This window comes from Siniperca chuatsi, linkage group LG20, assembly GCF_020085105.1.
Source record: "Siniperca chuatsi isolate FFG_IHB_CAS linkage group LG20, ASM2008510v1, whole genome shotgun sequence".
Lineage (NCBI taxonomy): Eukaryota > Metazoa > Chordata > Actinopteri > Centrarchiformes > Sinipercidae > Siniperca > Siniperca chuatsi.
Genome location: NC_058061.1, coordinates 13,725,820 through 13,749,773, shown reverse-complemented (window position 1 = coordinate 13,749,773; position 23,954 = coordinate 13,725,820). Strand labels below are relative to the sequence as shown.

At 38.9% G+C, this 23,954-nt stretch overlaps 2 protein-coding genes across 2 annotated transcripts; one reads left to right on the top strand and one right to left on the bottom strand.

The window, feature by feature from the left end:
• Positions 1 to 15: 15 nt before the first annotated feature.
• On the bottom strand, positions 16 to 16,178 carry LOC122867172 (integrin alpha-M-like). Its single transcript, XM_044177601.1, has 30 exons — positions 15,984 to 16,178; positions 14,006 to 14,108; positions 13,691 to 13,788; positions 12,933 to 13,003; positions 12,634 to 12,748; positions 11,254 to 11,378; positions 10,914 to 11,062; positions 9,236 to 9,386; positions 8,995 to 9,142; positions 8,662 to 8,735; positions 8,306 to 8,423; positions 8,026 to 8,162; positions 7,762 to 7,908; positions 7,460 to 7,672; positions 7,193 to 7,326; positions 6,939 to 7,081; positions 6,698 to 6,852; positions 4,212 to 4,337; positions 3,828 to 3,901; positions 3,133 to 3,274; positions 2,917 to 3,015; positions 2,755 to 2,834; positions 2,573 to 2,659; positions 2,393 to 2,462; positions 2,158 to 2,256; positions 1,923 to 2,003; positions 1,296 to 1,406; positions 1,002 to 1,115; positions 812 to 922; positions 16 to 657 (listed from the first exon to the last, which is right to left on the bottom strand). Exons 1-30 carry the CDS (start codon positions 16,018 to 16,020, stop codon positions 559 to 561), a joined length of 3,411 nt encoding a protein of 1,136 aa, XP_044033536.1. The 5' UTR covers positions 16,021 to 16,178; the 3' UTR covers positions 16 to 558.
• A 1,750-nt stretch (positions 16,179 to 17,928) lies between these two features.
• Positions 17,929 to 22,712, top strand: aldoab (aldolase a, fructose-bisphosphate, b). Its single transcript, XM_044179872.1, has 7 exons — positions 17,929 to 18,079; positions 19,360 to 19,478; positions 19,783 to 20,049; positions 20,149 to 20,309; positions 21,467 to 21,725; positions 21,906 to 22,105; positions 22,272 to 22,712. Exons 2-7 carry the CDS (start codon positions 19,367 to 19,369, stop codon positions 22,362 to 22,364), a joined length of 1,092 nt encoding a protein of 363 aa, XP_044035807.1. The 5' UTR covers positions 17,929 to 18,079; positions 19,360 to 19,366; the 3' UTR covers positions 22,365 to 22,712.
• Positions 22,713 to 23,954: the final 1,242 nt, after the last annotated feature.

The following is a 23,954-nucleotide window of genomic DNA, read 5'->3' as shown; positions in this document are numbered from 1 at the left end:
ATACTTACATCAATATTGCATATTTTATATTTTATTCCTAAACAAAGCAATTCACATTTTCAATAAAAGGTATATAAAACAGTTATTTAGCAAGTGAGCAGCTCTTAAGCATACCACATTGTATTTCAGCAGTTTCACAGTACAACATGTGATGAAAATCAGAATCCAGCTCATCATGCTGAATTGATTTTTTTTTTACCATGCAAGAAATTTTACAAATTAACATACAAAGTTTGCAGAAATATACACAGAGAAATGTTTCCTTGTAGACTGACAATGGGCTATTCAGTTCTAAATTTAGATTAGAGAAATGTTTTTTAGTTTAATGAATCGAAAGTGGTAGTGGGGATATTTCATCCATACAAATCATGTACATTCCTAAAGATGGCAAGATGTTATATATTTTCAAATTTCAGATTAACTTTGAGTAACACATGAACTAATAAGAGACTGTAGATGTTGGGACAGTTTCGTTATTTTGTGGTCAGCTGCAATCAGCAGGCTGATACTATGAATGTATTGGATGTGTTTGTGGGACATCAACTGATTTTATGTTTGTTATTCTTGTGTAGGTGCGCCTCCATCAACCCCTGGACCTCCTGCTTCTCCTGCGTTATCATTAATCATCTCCTTGTATTTACTCTTGAAAAATCCAGCCTAGAGAGTACAAAACAAAAAGTTATATAAAACGCATGCATAATAAATAAATAAAAAGTACTAAACCAGATACTCAATACCACACCTCAGAATGGCTTCATTGCCTCCATAGAGCTGTGTAATGAACTGAAACAGTGTATGTATAGTGTCTCACCTTATACAGGCCAGCAGTGAGTAAAGCCAGTAGAGCCAACCCTCCCAGGGATCCTCCGACAATCTCTTTGGTGAAGTCTGGTTTAGGATACACTTCTACCTCTGCCTCAATCTGAGAGATTAAATGACAGAATGTGGATCAAATTCAAGCTCTTTTAAAACACAAATAAGTGAAAACAATGTGTAATCACCTTGCGAACAGGAGGGTTGTTATTAGACCCTGGTGAAAAGAAGATGTACTGGCTACTGTCGTACTCCAGACTGGCTGTGCTGGTCAAGAGGAATTTGGCAGATTGAAGTCCAATCTGTTTGAGAAAAATGAGTGGGATGAGCCTATTGAGTTCATCTTTAGAGCTGTTAAATTTCATTAGGAAATAATTATTTTTGAAGATTTCTATCATGATTCCAAATGCAGCACTTAAAATATACATCAAATGTAAACTCATAAATCAATTTGTTAAATATTATACATGCACATCATTTACCTGCTCTATCCATCTAGAACTAAGGTTGGCAGAGATTTGGTACTTTTCCCTCTCCAGTCTCCCCATGAACCTAGTGCACTTGAACACTCTGCACCTGGCTACAGAGCAGTCCTGTTGTTGATTAAAAGAAGACAGAAAGCAGAGAAAGCTGTAATCAGGCCTGCAAACTCCAGTGGGATGAGAAAATAGTAGTTACCTGGATATAACTCCAGTTCTATGAGTATGTGTGTAGGCCCTCCGCCTTGGCACCCTGAGACTGATCTTTGAACCCACCGCCAATCAGGAGACAGCAACCACACACCATAAAGCACCAGCTATTCATCTCCCTTTTGAACTCCGCAACGGGAATAGAACAATGGCCAGCTGGGCCTGTAGTAAGAGGCAGGTCAAGCAGGATCCTGCCTTAAGTGCAATGTGTCTGCCCGGCAGAGCATGGACATCCCCTCTGAATAAAAAAACTCTTCAGGTCTACGTGAATCACGAGGGTGCCATAGTTTTCATTCAAAACAGCAAATTTGCAGCTATGTGTAATGTAATCATTTCTTTTAATGTGCAAATAACAAACGTACATTTCTAAATCTATAATTAGGCTAGATTCTAACTCACAGATGGTAGAGGCATACTTACCACTAACATATTTTTCTGTATCTGAGCAACAAAATCTCTCACAGCAGGTTCTTCATCTTTGTCTCTTTGGCAGTCTGGAAACTGAAATAGAACCGGTTCATGTCAGTTTAACAGAGAACAAGATGTGGTCCTCGTTTAACCACATCCATCCATAAGGCTGTAGTTGCATAAAAACAGCTACAGTTGTCTCAAATAGTATTTTTGGGTTCAGTAACTATGAGATCCCACGTGTTACCTGCAAACTGCTCGAATCCACCCAGATGTCTTTATCACCGAGCTTTATTGGCACCTTGATCACCACAGTGAAATTCAGTGCTCTGATATTATTTGTAACCTAAGAGGGAGGAGGAAAAGAAAAGGGTGGCAGGTATTAGATAGACTAACTGAGCATTAAATAGAAGTCTGAATCAAGTAAATTAACTTTAAAATAATAGTGATAGTTTAATTAGTGATAATATAAGATATTTTACCACAATTGATTGTTGGACTGGTTTCTCCAAATCATTCTTTCCGAAAGTGAAATTGTTGTAGCTGAGGGAACTAAACAGACATATTAAACATTTGATAAATATTAGGTAATACAATTGTCAACTTAAAAGTATTATTACTTTTTAAATAATTTATTTTGTTTCACATAAAACAACACAAACCTTTCAATTGTAACAAAAATGCTGTATTTCACATCAATCCCTTTCATTTTGTAGAGTTCGCTTGAGCTGGAGTGCTCCTGATTCCCACTAAAAGAGGTGAAATTATTTGTACACATGGTAATATGACTGTTGCACACATGCACACTTATATGAATATTATTGTGCTTATAGCCAAGCAGTACCTGGTAGCATTTGCGGTGACAAAAATCCACCTGTCAAGTTGAGTATTTGTTTGGATCCCATAGGAGACGATGAAGAAAGCCTAAAATGAAATGAATGAGAGAGCTCAGACTGCCTCCTCTTTTTTTTGCCAGACTGTCTCTACAGCAGTACGAAGAACACACCTTAGATTTGCTCTTGAAAATAGGCTTGTCAACAATGCAGTCTGTCTTTCCTCGCGATAAGCCATCTTCACTGTCCAAGGAGTTGCACTCAATTCTGCCCTGTGTTAACAAGCAAATTAAAAAAAAAGAAAGCTCACATTAACACTAACGGCTGTGTGATCCGAGAGAGCAGCTGACCAGAGATGAATTTAAACAGACTTAATCCTGATGCCTTACCTGCAGACTTGTAAACTTCCTATAGGAGAGTCCGACTGGGTATGTGAGAATGACACGGCTGTTGTAGGAGTTTTCCTCACTGTTCTCCACGGAGACGGTGATTTCCAGCAGTTCATCAATGCCCACTTTAAACTCTAAGGATCTGACAGATTTTGAGAAAAGAAGAGAGAGACCTGAGAGAAGAAGAGTCCTCCTAAAGATGGTGCTGAAGAGACAGTCCTCCAGAAACCATGAATGTCTGTGCAAAATTTTGTGCCAATCCTTTTAGTAGATGTTGAGATATTTCAAAACAAAACTTTGACCTAGTGATGGTGGTAGATGAAAAGTCCGAACATCACCAAAGTCATTAAGACACAACCTCTGGGCACCATGAATGTCTGTACCAGAATTCATGGCAATCTATCTAATAGTTGTTGAGATATTCTAGTCACTAGCATGGCTAAAAACAAGTGAGTTGGTGTTCCAGCAAGTACATAAAGACTTCATACACCATATACTATGATATTTCACACTGAAAGAGGCGTAGCTGAAATATCTGTGCCTTTTAGTCTCCCGTACTGAACACAAAACCTGAAAGAATAGAAATAAACAAGCATGTTGATCAATTTGAGTGTGCAAACCCTTTTTACTTGCAGAAAAGAGAAAAGTGACCATGTGAACACACACCCAAGTCAGGCTTCACTTTTGTAACTCACCTGGTAAAGTTGAAATCCACTTTCAGGCTATCTACGCATTTGCTGTCACTGCCGCAGTTGATCTCGAACCCTAACTGTGGAAGAAAGTATGAGGTAAACCATATTTGTTCAGAAAGAGTAACTGCAAACAGCTGACAAAGACGTGACAGTTAAAAGTCTGACTGTCTACTTTCATAGCACTGCAGAGCTCTCCAATAAGTAGCTAACGTGAAAAAGTCAATTATGTGGAAACTATTAAATTAATTCACAAAAAGTAGTGGCAGCTGTTTGTCTTAGCTTCACAAAGACTAGGCTTTGCTGTTCAGTAAATATTCTGACAAACAATGAAGAGCACATGTAAAAAGTATTAGAAAGTGCAAGATAGTGTCTTTGAAGATTACTTACTGGATAAATGGCTGTTGTCTGAGCCTGCAGGGCGAGACTTGGGCTGAGAGTTTGGTCAGAAGGCACACCTTCAAAGGTGAATCTGAGTTCATTAGAAAGTGCATTGAGAGCATCGTCTGCACAAGCCTGCAAGAAGAGGGCACTATTGTGAAATACTATTTTTCAAGGTTGTGAGGGTTGTACTCTTTAACGCTCCCTTTTTCCAGCGGTCTCGCGCGCAAGTTACTGAAAGAGGCCCAGGAGAAGCTTTTTCCAGCGGTCAGGTCCTCCCCGGCCACCTATCGGCTCCTCCTCCTCCTCACCCTCTGCCTCCTCTCATCCCCCCAACTAAGTTACTAAAGAAAGAGGCCGTGATCAGGAGCTACGAGAAGCTCGAAAAGCTCCCGGAGGCTGCACTTCCGACGGCTAATTCGTCCAGAGACAGCAGATAATCCGCCTCCCCTCAACAGCATGAAATCATGCTTTCACATTGGGGAGGACTGCCTTCATACCTGGTCCAGTCTGTCTGCAGCACCCATAACGTTGGTTTTATTCACAACTTTAACTTATTCTGGGATCGTTCTTCCTTGTTTGCACGAGATGGTCTTCAGCCAAACAAGTCAGGTAGTCGCATGCTGGCGGCTAACCTGCAGCACGCTGTGCTGTCCTCCTCACGTAGTTGACTATTTACATCACCTGTTTCCCCTTGCTCGTCTTCTTCCTCTTCTCTGCTCACCAAAAACAGCCACGCACCCTCTGCTGTCACTACCTCCCCCTTGTGGACTGATCATAGTGCTGCTATCTGGAACCCGGATCCCTTTAGTTCCACTTTTAACATTCCTGTGGTAATTTCGGATAGGTCCTTATTGCGAAACAGACACAGCCGACACAGCAATAATAATAAATTAATAAAGATCCGGGCCAGAACCCTACCTCCAGTCTCAACCTCAAATCTGAAGCAGCACAGACTTTTTAAGATGGCTCTTTTCAATGTAAGATCCCTCTCTAACGTAGAAAAGGTTTCAGTCGTAGTCATCTGGACACTGTTTTCAGAATCAAGACGTTTCGGCTCCCATCCGGAAGTCATTCTCAATTGTGAAAAAATTGGACGGGAACTGGAAATTTAAACTACTCTGAGTTACATAAGCCCTGCCCTCAGGAAGGAATCTACCTGAGTATCTGTAAATTTCCAGTTCCCGTCCAATTTTTTCACAATTGAGAATGACTTCCGGATGGGAGCCGAAACGTCTTGATTCTGAAAACAGTGTCCAGATGACTACGACTGAAACCTTTTCTACGATAGAACACTCCTGGACGAATGAGGGACTACACCGTCTTATCCCTCTCTAACAAAACGTTTATTTTAAATGATTTTATCTCTTCTACTGATTTAGACTTTATGTTTTTAACTGAATCCTGGTTACGTCCTGGTGATCACATCTTTACTTTGGGCCTGAAACCTCCATCTGTGGAAATCAGGGACATGTTTGTATCTGATCACCTATGCATTGTTTTTAACTTTAATTACAGGCTGCTAGTACTGAATTATCCCGCTCTAAGTACACACGCGTCCTTAACGAGCATAGGGCCCAATATTCTGTACACTGTTCAGTTCTCCTGGCAGTGTGTTTCCCGATTCCTCCAACACCAAGGATTTGGTTGATTCTTTTAACTATCTGTGTTCTTCAACCTTAGATCTCATAGCTCCTCTGAAAAATAGACCAAACCCAAAGACTAGAAAACAGCCACGGTTATATGACAGTTTTCGAAAGTATAAAAGAAAATGCAGAAGAGCAGAACGCAGATGGAAGGAATCTGGTCTCCAGGTCCACTTTGTGGCTATGAAAGAGTTATTACTCCTTTATAATAGAGTGGTGAAGGATGCAAGAACATGTCATTTCTCTGCACTTATTTCTGCCCATCAGCACAACCCCAGATTCCTATTTAAGACTGTGGATCAGTTAGTTAACCCAGCCTCTCCTTGTGCCTCTGCTGATTGTGATGCTGATTGTGAAAAGTTTCTTTTGCACTTTGTGGGTAAGGTGGAGTTAATAAGATCTGGTATTACCCCCAACCCATAATCCCTTATGAACCTTTATGTAGTTTGAGATCTTCGGGCGGGGGTCTCCTGTCTGTTCCTGAGTCCAGGATGAAAACTAAGGGGGACAGAGCTTTTGCCATCAGGGCCCCGAGGCTCTGGAACAACTAACCCGAAGAAATTCGGTTGTCTGAGTCAGTGTCTTCTTTTAAGTCTCTTCTCAAAACACATTTTTATTGGAAAGCATATCCTGATTTTACCTGAACTGGCTGTTTATTTTATTGCTTTTGTGTATTTTATTTCTTTTTATTTCATCACTCAATGTGCTATTTTATTTCTCTTGTTGTGAAGCACCTTGTACTTTGTTTTGATAAGTGCCCTATAAATAGTTTTATTATGTTATTATTATTGAAAAGGCCAAACACTACAGAATCTTCCAGATTTTAACACTGCATGTCCAACAACTCACCTCAACAAAGAATTTCACCCTGACACACGTTTTCTGTGTTAAGTCAAGATCAATTGATCCAGTCTGCTCTCGTTGTTTCTCAGTGATGTAAGCTCGGTTGTTTGGGGCCTTGCGGGTGACATCCAGCGTGAAAGTATATTTAATCCTTGCTTGAGCTGGAATAGATTAGAGTTTCATTTAAAGGTTACTCATGTACACAAATACAAGTATTTAAATGGATAGACAGTGGAGAATCAGGAACCTTTGGCAATTGGAGAGTGTCTGGTCATGGTAAAGCAGATTTGAGCTGTGTTCTGCAATGGTGTTGTGCAGTCAGAGTTTTGAGTAGGGATTTGGTTTGGGGTGAATGACACCGCAGCTTCTACCATTACTATAGGCTTTGATCTGGAAATGGACAGAGCAGGAAAACACATAACCTTTGGCTTGTGATCAATAATCCAACAGAAAACCAAACTGACATTCTGTGACTAGATGACGGGAGCATCTTGGACTTACCTGAGTAAGACAACTACTCCCTTTGAACCCACAGCTAAGTCAGGCAGATTGTCCCCACTAAGGTCAAAAGACGACTGACTGATCGACATGGCGAAGAACTTCAGTCCAGACCGGACTTCAGAGCCAGCAATTCTCTATGTAAATGGCAATATTTTAATTAATCAAATTGAAAATTGTATAGATTTGATATAAAATACAGCAGCAAATATGAAGCCATACATGCTGGATCTGTTAAATCTTCTTTGTCACTTCTTTGATCTGGCTCACCTGTGAGTAAGCAGAACTAATTCTGCGTCCTCCTTCGCCGTGGAATATGTAGATGCTGCCTACATGGTCATTCTCTAAAGGTGCTCCAATGGCCAAATCATTGAGACCATCTGTGTTAAGATCAGGCAGTACAGCAAGAGAAGACCCAAACCTTCCTTTGTGAGATGCATCCCCTCTCAGTACTGATGGAGAATCTAAGTGACACTCGACATTCTGGTGAAAATATAAGGATGAGAGTCAGTGTTTGCATGGTCATTAAACAATAGATGAATTTAATGGCACTGGATTAAACTGTCATTTACCAAACCAGTTAAGCTGCAAACGTAAACTCTTCCCTCTCTATCAGTGTCAGTGTACATAGGGGCAGATATGAGGATTAGGTCAGTGTAGGAGTCACGATCCACGTCCATGGCACAAACCTCTGCCCCAAAATATTCACCACTCTGAAACTGTGTAAGCAACAAATTATCAGTAAGAATGACATAAAGAAAGAAAACAACATTTTTTTAAAATACGCTTCACATTGTGTTTAAGACTGTCAGTCTTTCTTAATCGTAAACACGCACCTGCCATGGAAAGGGATCAATCTTTTGATTAATCCTGTCTCTGTAAACTGCCATCACAACTCCTCTGTGTTGATATCTTGGAGCACCAACAACTGTAAGTTGGCCTTGCCTCGTTGTTGCAACTGCCATGGAGTAACCTGAAATTAATGCCCATCAGTTAAAGTATCCAAATGGCTGGCCAACTGGCACATTCAGAGAGAGGAGACAAAATTGCAGTGGAGCAATGTGAGTAAACAACCACATCTCTGTGTACCTTTTTCATTTGTATTTATATTCTTACCCAAATAACTGTCAGCTTCTATATCAGGCTCATAGGTGCTCGTCTTCTGGCCTGAGCTTGTGTATCGCAGGTAGCCTCCCATCCACTCGTTAGCACCAACAATAGCCATCTGAATTCCCTTCAGTTTAAACAGATGTTTAATTGAATAGGCGTTCCAAATTAAGTTTGCTACACATTTCCACTAAATCCTAAACTGATTTATGAAAGTTTTTTTTTAAAGCAATGAGAGTACATAAACATATACATACATTAAAAATTCTACAAAATTGTCTATCTGCTTTCCATCAACAAAGGGTAACACAAAGACATGTGTGTGTCTGTATTGTCCAGTGAATTTCAGGTGGGTTTTTTATTACCCCAAGTACATAAGCAGCACTGAATCCCTCTTGAGCCATTTCCATTTTCAGTGACTCTCCACTTGTTTGAGATCCTGTAACAGCAACATAAATGAGCACACAACAGCAGCATCATGATACAATGGCATATTCGTTGAATTCCACATCCCAATAAAGACTTTTATACAGTGGAATTACAAAGAGCAGACGCAATATAAATAAAAGTTCATGCAAGACATGCAGTTTGAAATTTGATGGATAAGTATTTGCCAATAATAGTTTTTTGAAAGTATTCATTGTTTTATTTTTGTAACTACAACATCTGCAGCTATTGTGCCACATTTACAACCATACCTTCAATAGAGAAGATTTTGGCCTGCAAACTCTGCCTTATTTTTTCAAGTGCGTTGAAGTTCTCCACTTTAAACACGTTTTCTTGGGGATTGGATGCAATGGTATCCAGTTCATTTTTTGCTTTAGGCTTATTAAATGCGCCCCCCACCTAGGGATGTTGAAAAAAAGTGTTTGAGGTGTTGTGCTGTGCATCAGAGTTGATTAGCTGCTTAAATTCACTGAGTGGAACTGAAGAACTTACACCAATAGCAAATCGAATAATGTTTTGGCTCTCAGCTGAGGCTGCTGCAGATTGCAAGTCATACCAGTCGTTAGATTCTCCATCGGTAATGACTATCAAGACCTTCTTCACATTTGATCTGGAACCTCTTGTTGGTGTGAAAATATTTTGGCTGTCAAAAAAAAATTCTAATTTCAGTACACATGCATTTTGTAGTATAATATGGTTAATTATATGGCTGTGTAAGTTAAGAAAACTAATACATCAGTATGTCTTACTTTTCACAGTACATAGTATCAACTTTAATTGATACAAGTTTTCAGTTTTGATGGGGTGCCTAATTTACTATAATGCAAGAATACTGGTTGAATTTTCCAGATTTAGCTCTGCCAAATGTCAAAGAATGCACATAAAATTATATTTTTGTCTTCTTTCAATATTTGTATTACTATTTAAACACATGTAATATAAATGTAATTTGTTAAATGTACTGAGTGGATACAATAACATTTCCATCTCAACATTGTAAAAAATCCTATTTTTGTGAAGTTTACAATATTCAGTTTTTGTGAACACTTTGTCAGAAGAGGTGTCAATACAGCTCTAAGGTACTTTTACATTTTATACTTTTTGGTTTTGAGCTGATATACAATTTACCATAAGGTAAAGTCATTCACATTTGGTAGGATACAGATTAGCCGGGATTGCTATTAGATAATTGTGAGGACAGGGTTACACATGCAAACTTGATCGATGTCACCATGTACAGGCAAGCAAACTAAAAGCTGCTGACACTTTAACACTACTGCAGCCTACCAGCAGGAGGAGTGTTGTAGATTCAGTTCAACTTGTGAGGCAACTTGCCACTGTAACAATGGGCCTGCGAGTAATGTATTAAGACATACTGAATCCATCCTTTAACACAACATACATACATATAATATATCAACATGTTCAGCTACTTCTGCTTTGTCTCATGGAATACATATCCAAGCATGCATTTGCTGTTTTGCAGTGGTTATGTATAAGTGCAGTTAGATTTACAGTGAATCTATCTGATTGGTTCATCATTAGCTAACCAACTAAAGGTGAAGGTTTCAACTTAAGTGTAGATAATATATATAAATAATTAATATAAAATAAACACATTCAACTTTTAACACCTTAGGTTAAAGTAAGTATTGTAGCCAAACTCTGGACTGTTATTTTCCCTTGGGGATGTATGGTTATGTCATTACATTAAGTGACACATTTCACATTTCACTGTACAACCTTGTGTTGTAAAATGATAAATAATTTACTTTGTACCTTGTAACATCATTTATCTTAAAGGTACCGCAGAAAGTTAGGTCAGGGGCAGCCCCATCCTTACTCGAATACACAACAACACAAGCTAGGCCCTCAAAAGACTAGCATGCTGTGTTGTCTGCCACACTGTCACTAGAATTTGCCAAAGTCAAACATTTTCTATACATAGTTGCTTTAAAATTTGCACAAAAATTATAGTGCATTCCTCCATAGGACTAAATGTAGAAAAAAGGGTATACATCTGTCTCAAAATTCAAACTATCATCACCTAGCCCTGCTATGACACATTCAGTCAATTCTGGCATTTAACTTGAATGTAGAATTCCTCAGAACTTCCTGTGTGAAGTCAACATGATGATGATCTCATACATAGCATCTTGACGATACTTACACCACATATTTGATGGCTTTTGCTGTGAAAGTAGATCCCATTTGTTGCCTAATGTCATCAACTTTAGACTCCCATGGTATACGTCCCAAGAAAAAATCATTAAAGTAATAATGGACTTTGGGCTCCCTGGAGAACTGGGCAATAGCAAACTGAAAAAATAGGAAAAAGGAACATGAAGGACAGTCAGATTTAACAATCTGTTAATTTAACAGTCAATTCTTAAATATAAAAATGTAACAGTCAAATTGTTGTAGAAATAATTATTTATTCAACACTGCACCGGAAATGAGTACTTGGAGTCTGCGTTATGGTTAAGCTGGCCGTGTAAACACAATATTACCTGTGCATCTAGTGGCAGGAGCGAGCGGACCAGATTTTTCACAAAAGTCTTCATTGTTCGAAAATCTGTTGTTGTTACGCTGCCTGAACCATCCAACAGAAATGCAATATCTGATGATCGGCACTCTGTCAAAGAGATTTTTTATTTAAAAGTTAGTTAAATTATTTTTTTCACACAATACACATTACATTAATGCAGAAAACAGAATGCAGATTTTGAACATTTCAATAAATGGACAATGAATAATACATAGAGAGATGAATACAATTCCCTTTTAATGTCTCCTTGTGCCCTTTCAGTGTACCTGCATTATTTAGGTGACTATACAGTTCTAATGTTACTTAGTATTATTAGTTGTGTTAATAATGATTTTATGAGATGATTTTATAATTAATAATCCCACAGGAAAACAGATTGTGGCATTCATTATTTTCTTTTTTTTTTTTTTTACCAGACATTATTTTAGTGGTGTTCCTACAATGCATGTCAAAGATCTGGTTTCAAATAAACTCTACATATAGAATACAAATTGATTGTTCTTTGTCTCAGAGTTTGCATTTGCCTCTTTTAATGACTTAAGACACATCTTCTTATTATTTTCTTCTTTTTAAACTCGCCCCATCTTAATAGAACCAACCATGCTTTTCCAAATTGAGTCCTGACCTCAGCTAGTCCTGCAGCATTCAGCAGCGAGACACTTCAGCTCAGGACAGCAGTAAAGAAACAATTGAAAAAAACACCAAATTGATTTCTACAATGCCAAAGTTTGTTTTAATGCTGTTTTGGTAAGGAAAGATTAGTGTATATTTTGTACATTTTTCATTATACTGCTACACTTATCCAAATTATGCTACAGTTGCTGTTGCCTAAATTTCTAATTAATTCATTATTTAGTTGTCTATTTGTTTCAAATTCATTCAACATGATTAATTTTTATTCACTATTATTGTAGTGTATAGATGATGAATACACTTATTTCACATGCACTTGTTATTGTTTCTTTTCTTTCTTCTTTCTGCAGACAATAATAAAACATAGAAAGGGAAAAAGACCTTACTACGTTGGACTGACTGATTTATAAAAATGTGTTCCTAAGTTATTAATCATGGTAATCCATGAATACAAGTAATATATCTATCGTTGATTTCCATGTTTTTACATAACTGTTATACAACATGCTGTATGGGTGCTCTATGTCTGCTTGTTTCAGTGCTCAGGCAGGCAAAGGGATGAATTAAGGGCTGATGACACAGGAAAAGCCTCTTGGCAAGGTGCTACAATGCAACTAATCCTATGCATGTCGTGTTGATTGTGTAAAGTGTATGTGTGTGTGTGTGTGTTGTTATGCCTTTGAGATTGTGAAAAACTCAATATATTTACCTTTATCAGAAGAAGGCACAGGAGTTCCAACTTTATTTAAACGGTCTATCTGAAAGCATACACCACTGTACATGGTGATACTTCTGCAGTCCTTTGGGATGGTTGGACCACATACCTGAAAAGAGACAAAGTTATGTTCTGATAAATAAATAATATGTTGCTATCTAATCTGTGCATTGATAAAAATTGAAAGCAGTGAGGAACTGGTAGAAAGACAAAGAAAAATTTAGGAAGGTTTTTTCTGACCTCAGCATTGATATTAACAACATACTGTGAATCTTTACAGTTTACCGGCTCACCATAGTGTTTTGTGTGGTGGGATCACTTGTCATTGTCAAACCAAGGGACATGTTGATGGCAAAAGATGGCACTGTTTTGAAAACATTAATCAGTTATGTTAAAACAGCCATTCAAGACACTTTGTGATAGCAACACGAAAACAGTCTCAGTGACCACTACAAACCACAGCTTCCAATAGTAAAATACTTCCCTATGTTATCTGATATGATGTGGTTCATACTCACTGTTCCCGAGCTATACAGCACTGCCTTTTGTCTCCTGTGACCATGGTCCCAAAACTCTCATGACCACTTAACACATACAGTAACTTTGCATGTGGCATTTTTGTAATTATTGTTGCAATTTTCAACAGCATTAAATACAAAATATTTACATTCTTTCTACTATTGAGTCCTAAAGTGCAAATATATTAATTGTTATATCACAATAATAGCAAGTAGAATATTTTCCTTTTTTTTTCTTAATCTGTTGGCAAGTTAAGTCTTGAAGGCTGAATCAAATATCTTTTTAAAATAGCTATCTCAGTATCTTTCCTAGAAATGTCCTGAAACCATATCTATCAGGTGATCCACATAAGGTCCTGATGATCTGTTGAAAATCTCTTAAGAATCTCCTCTTAAGCATCAATAACCAACCCCTAATGCTCGTATTTTTAGGAATAACAGGTAATAGGAATCCTTGCTTTTAAAATAGCCTGTATTGTTTAAGTTTAGTTTAATAGTTTATATGAAGTATTTGGAAATGAGTAGTCGCTTACGTTGAACTGATAGATTGCTGCAGGACTCGGTGGAGCACTTATATAGTTGCCCCCTTTCGCTTGAGGAATATTGTGCAAGAGGCGCACTGACCAGCAAGCTGAGGAAACAAAACCAGACATGTAAAAGAGCCTGTCTGGTGAGCACAGTGTAGCTAAATGAATCCCACATTTACATGCTTTATTCCTCATTGCTGTGAGACACACACGACAGAAATGCTAGTTGTGAAAAAAAAACATACAGATTACAACAGACCTGAGTAGACATTTGACTATTGTGGACCCATATTCCACAACAACAACCATGCTTTGACTTACTCTGATTGTCTCTGCACCACCTGGTATCCAAAACCTGCAGCATTATTTTCCAGGACCTTCCAAGCCACAGGTTCGATATTAAAACAAAGTGCAGCTTTTAACACTGAGGAATGAAGAAGAAAGAACCACACCATTTTTTTCTGATTTAAAGCCACTTTGTGTAGAATATTAATGTGATTATAACAACTTTAATATTATTCAGATCGCATATGTCTTAGTTTGTTGGAAAATGTATCATCTATGTGCTGCTTCCAGTGCATATAGGGTGTAGTGGTGTGAATTGATGCCTGCCACAGTGTCTTTTTTGATAATACCACTAGGGAGCATCAAAGTCAGACATTTTTTAATTCTAAACATACTGGCCCTAAACAATTATTCATTTTAAAAACATATTCAAGATTAAATTATCTGCCTTTGTGTTTACTTCTAATTCTGATTCTCTGTAATATTTCCTCTATTCTTTAATAGCAGAAACAAGACTGTTTTACATAAGAAATACTGAGGCTAACTTAAATGTTAAGATACACTTTACATGGCAACATGTAGAATGTCTTCCTTCTGTATTTCCTAACATTGAGTCATTTTTGTTGCGCAAATATAGCCTTCCTTTTTTTCCTTGTTTGGCCACAACAAGGACATTTTTTCTAAAAAAAAAATATGATGCAAACTCTTTGACTGACTAACAAAATATTTCCTCATGGAAAAAAACTTAAAGGTTACAAGAGATTGTGTGATTAGATGACAATGTGTTATTAAGAAACATTAGCTTCTTCCAATAGATGCGTTGAACCTCAGACTAACACTGCTTTGACACCTGTGGTGGATATTAATGAATTTTGATAGCCATACATTTCAAATTGTTCCAAAATGACATCATGTTATAGTTTGGCTGTCATAGTTTTTCCAGATAAATAAACCCATGAAAATTACTGATTAATCACCATGAGACCATCAGGTTCTGCTTTTTCTTGTCACCAGTACAGCCTTTGTTCGGCCAGTGTAGCCTTTATGACTTCAGAAAGACAGTAACATAAATGCTCTACTATATATATTATAGATTTATTTAATTCAGTTTTAATTCAAACATGCAAGACTAAGTGTATATACATAACAAATGGATAGATTGATAATAAGTTAGTTTCTCACATTCAATTACACAGGTGGTTATGGGCCAAGCAACTAGTATTTAGTTTTAGGTGTTGTTAGTGCCACCATGTAACTACTTATAAAGCACCTTTTTACTTTTTTTTGCAGTCCTCCTCCCCCAGTCTTCACCAAATTTGGTACATGACATATTTGGATGACCCTGACAAAAAGTAATATATTTGTATTTGCTAAATCATAATGTGTTCCTGTAATTATTGTTGGATCTTTGTAAATAATATTTTAAAGAGTATAAAGAATAGACCTGCTCTATTTGAAAAGTGTCCTGAGATAACTTCTTTTGTGATTTGGCGCTATATAAATTAAATTAAATTAAACAAAAACTGAATAACTCAGTGGTCATAAATCTGACTCAATTGAAGTTTTATTTATTTATTTTTTTTTTTTACAATACTTGCACTTAAATTGGAATTGTACAAAACCCTAATATTAAAGTATTTTTCAATCAAAACGTTTTCTACTATTAAAATAAAGACTTTAGAGGAACTGCGTTGGTAAAGTTATGTTTAGGGTTAGGAGTTCACTATGCTGGTTACATACTGATGCAGGTAGATTCACAGAGAGGAAATACAGATGTGGACATGATCAGCTTAACTGTTTTTCTACATATTGTTATTATCTTTTAGCCCTGATGGTTTTTAAAATAACAAAAATAATAATTCATGATAATAAGTTACTCTGCTTTCAGCAAGCTAGAGGAACATAACTTGTAATAAATATGTCATTAAATTAAATGACAGGATAAGATTTTCACTGCTGGCACAGTCAATGTAGTCAATGGAAGACAAAATCAGGAGGTGTAAACGTGTCTTACCTGACAAGAACACTGTAGTAGTAATTATCCAGTCCATTGTGATACTCCAATGGAAAATATTAAAAGTGTGATGTATTCTCTGAGCTCATACAAATGAATTTGGAAACTATTGTGCTTTCTGGCTACCTAGTAACTATTTTCTGTGACTGAAACTATCAAAGAGGAGGATGTCGAAAGTGAAATGCAGAGATCATAAGGTGACAGCTCAAAGCTAAGGCTACCAGTTAGAGGAACTACATGTAGGAGGGGTTACAATATTAACAAACACCTTCTGTTTTATATGAGCACACTGTGTTGTCACCTTATTGCACAAAGCATTAAGTATTGTTTAATTTTGATCAAATCACTTATGCACAAATTTTTCAAACAACAACAAAATAAAACATTACCCCAACTCTCACTGGTAGATGTGGTGCTAAATGCTTTGCTGAGAAAAAAAAAATGAAGTGGACATTAGATACTGATGGTGGTTTTCATCAGACTGTAAAAAAGATTTAATCACTTTAACTTTGGGACAATATATACAGCAGCAAGAAGACCTACTGGGCATCCAGCTGTAATATATCTTAAGTACAAATTGCCTGCTTTTCTTGAGATACTAACATGGTTCCTTTTTCCTAGCAGTGCAGTTGATGTCTCTCTCGGGTAGAGAGACAAAGTCACATTTCATATCATAAACACATCTGAACTGATTATCCCAATTTCACCAAAGATAGATAATCACTGACCAAAGTACTGCTCAGTCAAGCAGGGGAAAAAAATAAAAATAAAAAGGTCCATTTCTTCTTTTTGCTTTACTTCCTCTACATTGTCACATCGCATCTGTCAAAAAATTTGATAGTGTGACAGTTTTATAAGAGGCAGGCAATATGAGTTTGCAGAATAGTATTGGATTGGACAGTAAGAGCAGCCTGCTTTATCAAAATGTCACTGCTCTCTCGCTGTGTAAGAGAAAAAACACACTACATCTAAAAAAACAAAAACAAATCATTTCTGAACCCTGCCTGATAGATAAACCAAGTGGCCCTGCTTATTTTGTGTCCTTATCACAACTCTGCATGTTGAGCCCACAGTAGCCACTGTTCAGGAAGTGAACCTCTTTGCTGCTACTGCTCACCAGTGATAATGTGTACTTATAGTCAGTGCAAACTAAAGCCTAATGCTTTCTGGTGTCCTGTTTGAGTAAGAAAATAAAACGGATATAAAGTATTGCGCAACTTGACTATGTGCATGTGCAACCTTTGCTAAGTTCGCCAGTTGACCCTTTTCTGCCGAGCAAAGATGGTCAAGAAAGGTCATGAAAAGGTCAAGGATCAGCGCACTGTGTTGCTGTGTGTGGATTAGATTTCTATGGGCAGGTTAGCAATGTCGTCACATGCTCTCCAAGGCTCTGTGTGAGTGTGTGCATGCGTGTGTGTGTGTGTGTCCTATTACTACATACTGCAGATACCCCAAAGTTATCTTCCTCCACATCCCCTTTAAATTATCTCTGGGTGCTGAAATGCTCTTCTCAGTTGAGACAGCAAATTTTTAACTAACTGCACTTGAATAGTGTATGAAATTTACGATTTTATTCATAACAACATACAGTCAGAAAAAATACTTAAAATAGGACATACAGGGTGCAGGGATGTGCTTGGAAGATGCACAATTTTGTTTAAGGAGGATGTAGGGAACACTGACATCAAAGTGAGGCTAGTTCGCCCGTGTCATTCTTGATCAAATACTTGTGGGTAATATTTTCTACCTATCATCCTCCTATTTGTACCTTCATACCACATTTCTACTTGTCTTTCCCCTTTACCTCCCACCCTAACTATCCCTCATTCTGTCACTTTCTCTGCCATTCACTGAAAAACTCTTTCACTGCCCTTTCACTGGCTGCTCACCACCATGTTACTCCAGCCCCAGTCTCTCTGAATGTCACGAGCCATCTCTGGTTGCGTCCTGTTCTTTTTATAGCTGGGCAGCTGAAATGTGAGGGGTCACAATGGGAGGATAAATACAAGGGCCAGCGGGCTGGGGGGGTGTCGCAGACGAAGGCAGGATTGTCTCCCTCCCTCTCTCTTCTCTCAGCTCTCCTCTTAACCTCAAAGGTAAAAGAACAGAAAATTTGATTGACAACTATGAGATGAATGCATTACTTTAAATGGCTTTTTGTGCTACCTGTTGAATATTTTGTTCTTATAAAGCATGAGACGCATGACCTTTCCCACATAAGAGAGATGTAATGTTTCACTTATTCTTATAGGTCAAGCAAATTTGTGGTTACTGTGATAGCTAGAGCTATGTGAGTGTCACATTTGACCTACAGACATATGTCCTCTTACTTACTTACGTCTGATTAAAACAGACTGAAATATCTCAGTGTTTTCAATAATACATTCAGTATTCACAAATGAATTGCTTCACTTGCACTCTAGTTCACACTATGCATGAGAAGTATTGTTACACAACACAGTAGTTGCCATTACTGAACTGTTTAGCTCATCTGTCCTCGTCTGAGTGCGTCTGAGTTGTTGCTACGCCCTCAGATGAAAAGTTTCCACCGCATTGTTTCTGAGCAATCAGTCATGACTCAGTGGTTTGACTAGCGACTTTTATTTAAAACTGTCTAAATTTGACCAGGCTGTCAGTTTATTAATCTTCCTGTAGATACATGACTTCTGAACAGTGGGATGTGAAGCTACACACTTATCTTTTATGCAGTGCCTTGTTGCTGAGCCATAGTGCTGTCATTGCCTTGCATTAGTACACTGTTTATATTTAGTCCAGCCTATTGATAGTGGAGGCACAGACAGGGGGAGAGAGGGAGGTGTAGGATAGAAGTAGGGAGGAGGAATGGGAAGGGAAGGGGTCAGTGAAGGGGAAAGAAAAGGTCAAGGATAAGAGGCTAGAAAATGGAATAGGTCACCCACATGCCTGTCATAATTTCTCAAGGGTGGTCAGATACGACGTGAAGGGTGGGGGAGAGGAGGGTGGAGGGCTCTTTGACACCGGATCCCCTGTGCCGCTGCATATTGTGCCTGGGGAACAGTGTGCAACCCCAGCACATAAAGTGCCTTATGGTACTGGAGCAGTTATAACTGGAACAACTGCAGTCACAGTCACACAGTCGGGACACAAGCTGATGTTTAAAATGACAGGTGACAGGAAAATACAGTCAGCCTCTTGTTTAACCACTTCCTTCACAGTTAACCAAATGTTCTGCCCTTTCATCGACAGGTTTTCCATGCATTCAGAAAAAGAACCACAACCTCAATGTCAAGCTTTGCAACTTTTGACCTTGCACCTGTGCATAATTGTAATGCTGTGTCTAGCCACCCAAATATTTCCTTATTATCTCATCCTTTGTCTTTCTCCTCCTCCTAAATAGAGTCAGGATGCCTCACGCATACCCCTTCCTCACTCCTGAGCAAAAGAAGGAGCTCAGCGATATTGCTCAGAGGATCGTCGCTCCCGGCAAAGGAATCCTTGCCGCAGACGAGTCCACCGGTAAAGAATTTCAAGAAAATTAATAAATACTTTTTACAGTTAAAAAAATCTGTCATTTAGGATGACCAACATTCATCTGAAAAGGAAGAAGATTCACTCATTAAAATGTCTGCACTACAGAGCTGGCAAGTGTAAATGTGATGTGGAAGTTATTCAAAAACTGTGTGAAATAATCATGAACACAGGTTGTGATTATGACTGACTTAAATGTACATTTCTCAGAACTGAACTCTCACACAAACACACCAGTGCAGTGCACAAATGGATCTGGTTTTCATCTATCCTATGTCTCCACAACCTCTAGGCAGCGTGGCCAAGCGCTTCCAGAGCATCAATGCTGAGAACACTGAGGAGAACAGGAGGCTGTACCGCCAGCTCCTCTTCACCGCTGATGACCGCATCAACCCTTGCATTGGCGGCGTTATCCTCTTCCATGAGACCATGTACCAGAAGACTGACGATGGAAAGTCCTTCCCCCAGTACCTCAAGGAAAGAGGCATGGTGGTGGGCATCAAGGTCGACAAAGGTGTTGTCCCCCTGGCCGGAACCAACGGCGAGACAACCACCCAGGGTAAGTGAAGAACAGATTTAGACACAAAGAGAGCAATGCGTAATCATCTTTTATTACCTTTGTCTAACTCATCCGGTGTGTCTTCTCCCTCTTTCACAGGTCTTGATGGACTGTATGAGCGCTGTGCCCAGTACAAGAAGGATGGTGCTGACTTTGCTAAGTGGCGCTCTGTGCTGAAGATCACCCCCACCACTCCCTCAAAACTGGCCATCATGGAGAACGCCAATGTCCTGGCCCGCTATGCCAGCATCTGCCAGATGGTAAGACACAACAGATAGATGCTGAAATCAGTGTGGCGTCTTGACAGGTTTTCCACATCATTTTAGAAGCTTCGTGGCAAGGACAGATCTATGTATTGAAGTTATCAGTTAACAGTCTGCGTGGCTATTATGTTTGCTTTAGTTTATATTTACTAAATCACATAATAATAATAAAAACAACAACAACAATAATAATAATAACAAAGCAGTGACAGTGAAGGGGGGGAAACTCATCTCAACCACCACCAATGTGTAGCATCCACCTGGGTGATGCACAGCAGCCATTTTGCGCCAGAACGCTCACCACACATCAACTTGAGGTGGAGAGGGAGGGAACCAAAGAGCCAATTACACTGGGGAATCATTAGGTGGCCTGATGGAGAGAGCCAGGTTGGGAATTTTGCCAGGACACCGGGGAACCCCTTACTCTTTGCGATAAGTGCCATGGGATCTTTAATGACCACAGTGACTCAGGACCTCTGTTTAACATCTCACCCAAAGGACAGCATCTCCTACAGCACAGCGTCCCTGTCACTGGGGCATTGGGAATTTTTATTAGGACCAGAGGGAAGACTGCCCCCTACTGGTCCACCACCACCACTTCCAGAAGCAACTTCGTTTTCCCAAGAAGTCTCCAATCCAGAATCAGAATCAGAATCAGAAATACTTTATTGATCTCCGAGGGGAAACTCTTTTGTGTCAGCTGCTCACTATCACGTCAGTGCACACAGGGATACAAGTTCTAAGCAAATCAAAATATAATAATCTATAATACAGGTAATTAAGTACCAAGTGGGTATAAGTATAAAATTAAAATAAGTGTAAAGTACAATGTGGATTTACTGGTTGATGATAAGTATGTACGGTATAATAATACAATGTAATAATATAAGATGATGATTGAGAGAAGTAGCTGTTCTAACCTCTGATTAAAGTCTCTGTTGTAACTTCAAAAAAATGGCAAAACAATTGAATACAACCTCTTCAAAACTGGACCCAGTTTGGAACCACTGAAACAATAAGAAACTAATACAGAGCATATGCAGTATGTCCCCACTGCCGTTCTTATTTCTTGCCTCCTTATTCTCAACTTGCCTTTGACAGCCCCATGTTATGCTAACAGTCATTTTGACTCCTTTTGTTTCTGCCTTCCTCAGCATGGCATCGTCCCCATCGTCGAGCCTGAGATTCTCCCTGATGGTGACCACGACCTGAAGCGCTGCCAGTACATTACTGAGAAGGTCCTGGCTGCCGTCTACAAGGCCCTGTCCGACCACCACGTCTACCTGGAGGGCACCCTGCTCAAGCCCAACATGGTTACCGCTGGACACTCCTGCTCACACAAGTACAGCAACCAGGAGATTGCCATGGCAACTGTTACTGCCCTGCGCCGCACTGTGCCCCCTGCAGTCCCTGGTGAGCTGGATGCACACAATAATCTCTTGTAGACATGCACACATTTTCAAAATTTGCAGACGCAAAAAAAAAGAAATATCGTGCCTATTTCCATTAACATTTAATTCTTACTTAAATAGTCTGCATGACATCCACTCAAAGAGAAGTGCATTGCTAAACTTTCATGCTCTTCCTGTACAGGCATTACCTTCCTGTCTGGTGGCCAGAGTGAGGAGGAGGCCTCTGTCAACCTGAACGCCATGAACCAGTGCCCTCTGCACAGGCCCTGGGCCCTGACCTTCTCATACGGCCGTGCCCTGCAGGCCTCTGCCCTCAAAGCCTGGGCTGGCAAGAAGGAGAATGGCAAGGCATGCCAGGAGGAGTTCATCAAGAGAGCTCTGGTATGTGTGAATATAAATAAAAATGTTCATATAAAAAGGGGAAAGGACATCAATAGATAGTGATGCTGCGGTAGAGTTTTGTTCAGAGAACTGTACCTTCTGTTGGCATCAAACTTGAGTACTGTATTGTGCTTTCAATAATACTGTCTTTTTTCACCTCTTACAGGCTAACAGCCAGGCCTGCCAGGGCAAATATGTTTCCTCTGTAAGCAGCAGCGCCAGTGGAGAGTCACTGTTTGTGGCTAACCACGCTTATTAAGCATGGACACTCACCATTTCCCTTCCCACCATTATTTCGTCACCATAGAAAAGGCCATCCTCTTAGGCACCACCTATGAAACTGTCTCTGTGCTACTGAACAGCACTTTTACAGCATCTTGGTAGAATGCAAAAGAAAATTTTCCTTTGGGTTGTTGCTGCAGCTAGGAGATTCTGAAAAAATGTTCTGCTTCCATTCCCTTCCCTTTTATTTTTAAACACCTTTTTTTTCAGGTGAAGATTCCCAAACTGTTTTTACACAACTTGTACTATTTTTTCCCTTGGTTTCAGTCCACCAACTGCAGTATATGATTTATACTGGTACCATGGAATAAAATATTTACCCTAATATGCTCCTTTACTTCCTTTTTTAGTCTTTGCACAAAAGGTCACATGCAAACAACAGTCAGAAGCTCGAACCACTGTAGGCTGATAATATTTCTGCGACAGCGAAAACTAGCTAAAGAAAAATATAAATGCTATGCTAACTGTGAGCATGCTAACATGCTAACGATGCCATGATAACATGCTAAAGCTAAATGTCGACTTGTCAAAGTTATACTTTAGATAAATTATTATGAAACACTCACCTACTGTTGGCTTGTGAGGTGGCGAAAAGTTTCCATGACAACAAGATTTTCATGGTGGAAAAAACATCAAAACTTATTATAGACACTTTTCAAGTCACTCCCGCAGTTTAACCCAAGTCTCTAAGCCTCTAGTCTCTATTTGCCAAAGTATGAATTAATGTGCAGTTACAGCCATGCATGTATTAAGAGAGCTCAGTCTCCTTTGCTGTATTCTTGTTTATTATTAGCTTAAGACCTATCATATCTATTTTAATGTGATCTTGCGCTTACAGTGACTCAATACTCAATACTCAATGGACAATACCCATAATAATCATGTATTACGTCCCAATCAACTGTTGTTACATATTTCCTTGTTTTTAATTATAGAGTCTAAGACATTGCCTCTAAGCACAGAAATTCTTCATCCAGCACACAATTCCCTGTAGCACCAATATGATCAGCTAATCACTCACTATCTAAATTGACTTGAACTGAAGTTATGTTCTGCAAGTCTTTCTGGATCATCTGAGCATCTCATGACTTATCAGGATGTAGGGGCTCATTTAAATCTGGAAAATCATTTAAGAACAGTGTTTGCAGAAGAGGGTGGACTTTCTTTCTTGTTAGGTACTTTATACTCCTTGTCTGTTATACACTGCACATGAAGGCCCAGGTGCCCCTCTTTCCCTCACTAGATGACACCATCACAGAGATCTATGACAAAGTACACATTAGGAGAAACTTTGTCTGGCGCATGAACATGGGCCTTCATGTGGATTCCTCATCCATTTTTTAGTGCATCCATCATGATACCAAAAGTTAACTAATGTTTTAGTTACTTAAGGATTATTAAGTAAACCCTGGTTTTATAATAAGCCTGAAATCAACATTTAAATTTACATTGTGGTTGCTTGTTCTTAATATTTGCTTCCTTGTTTTTAGCATGAACTCTCATATACTCATGATATGCAGAGGTGGAAAGTAACCTAGTATGTTTAGTCAATTTCTTTACTCAAGTT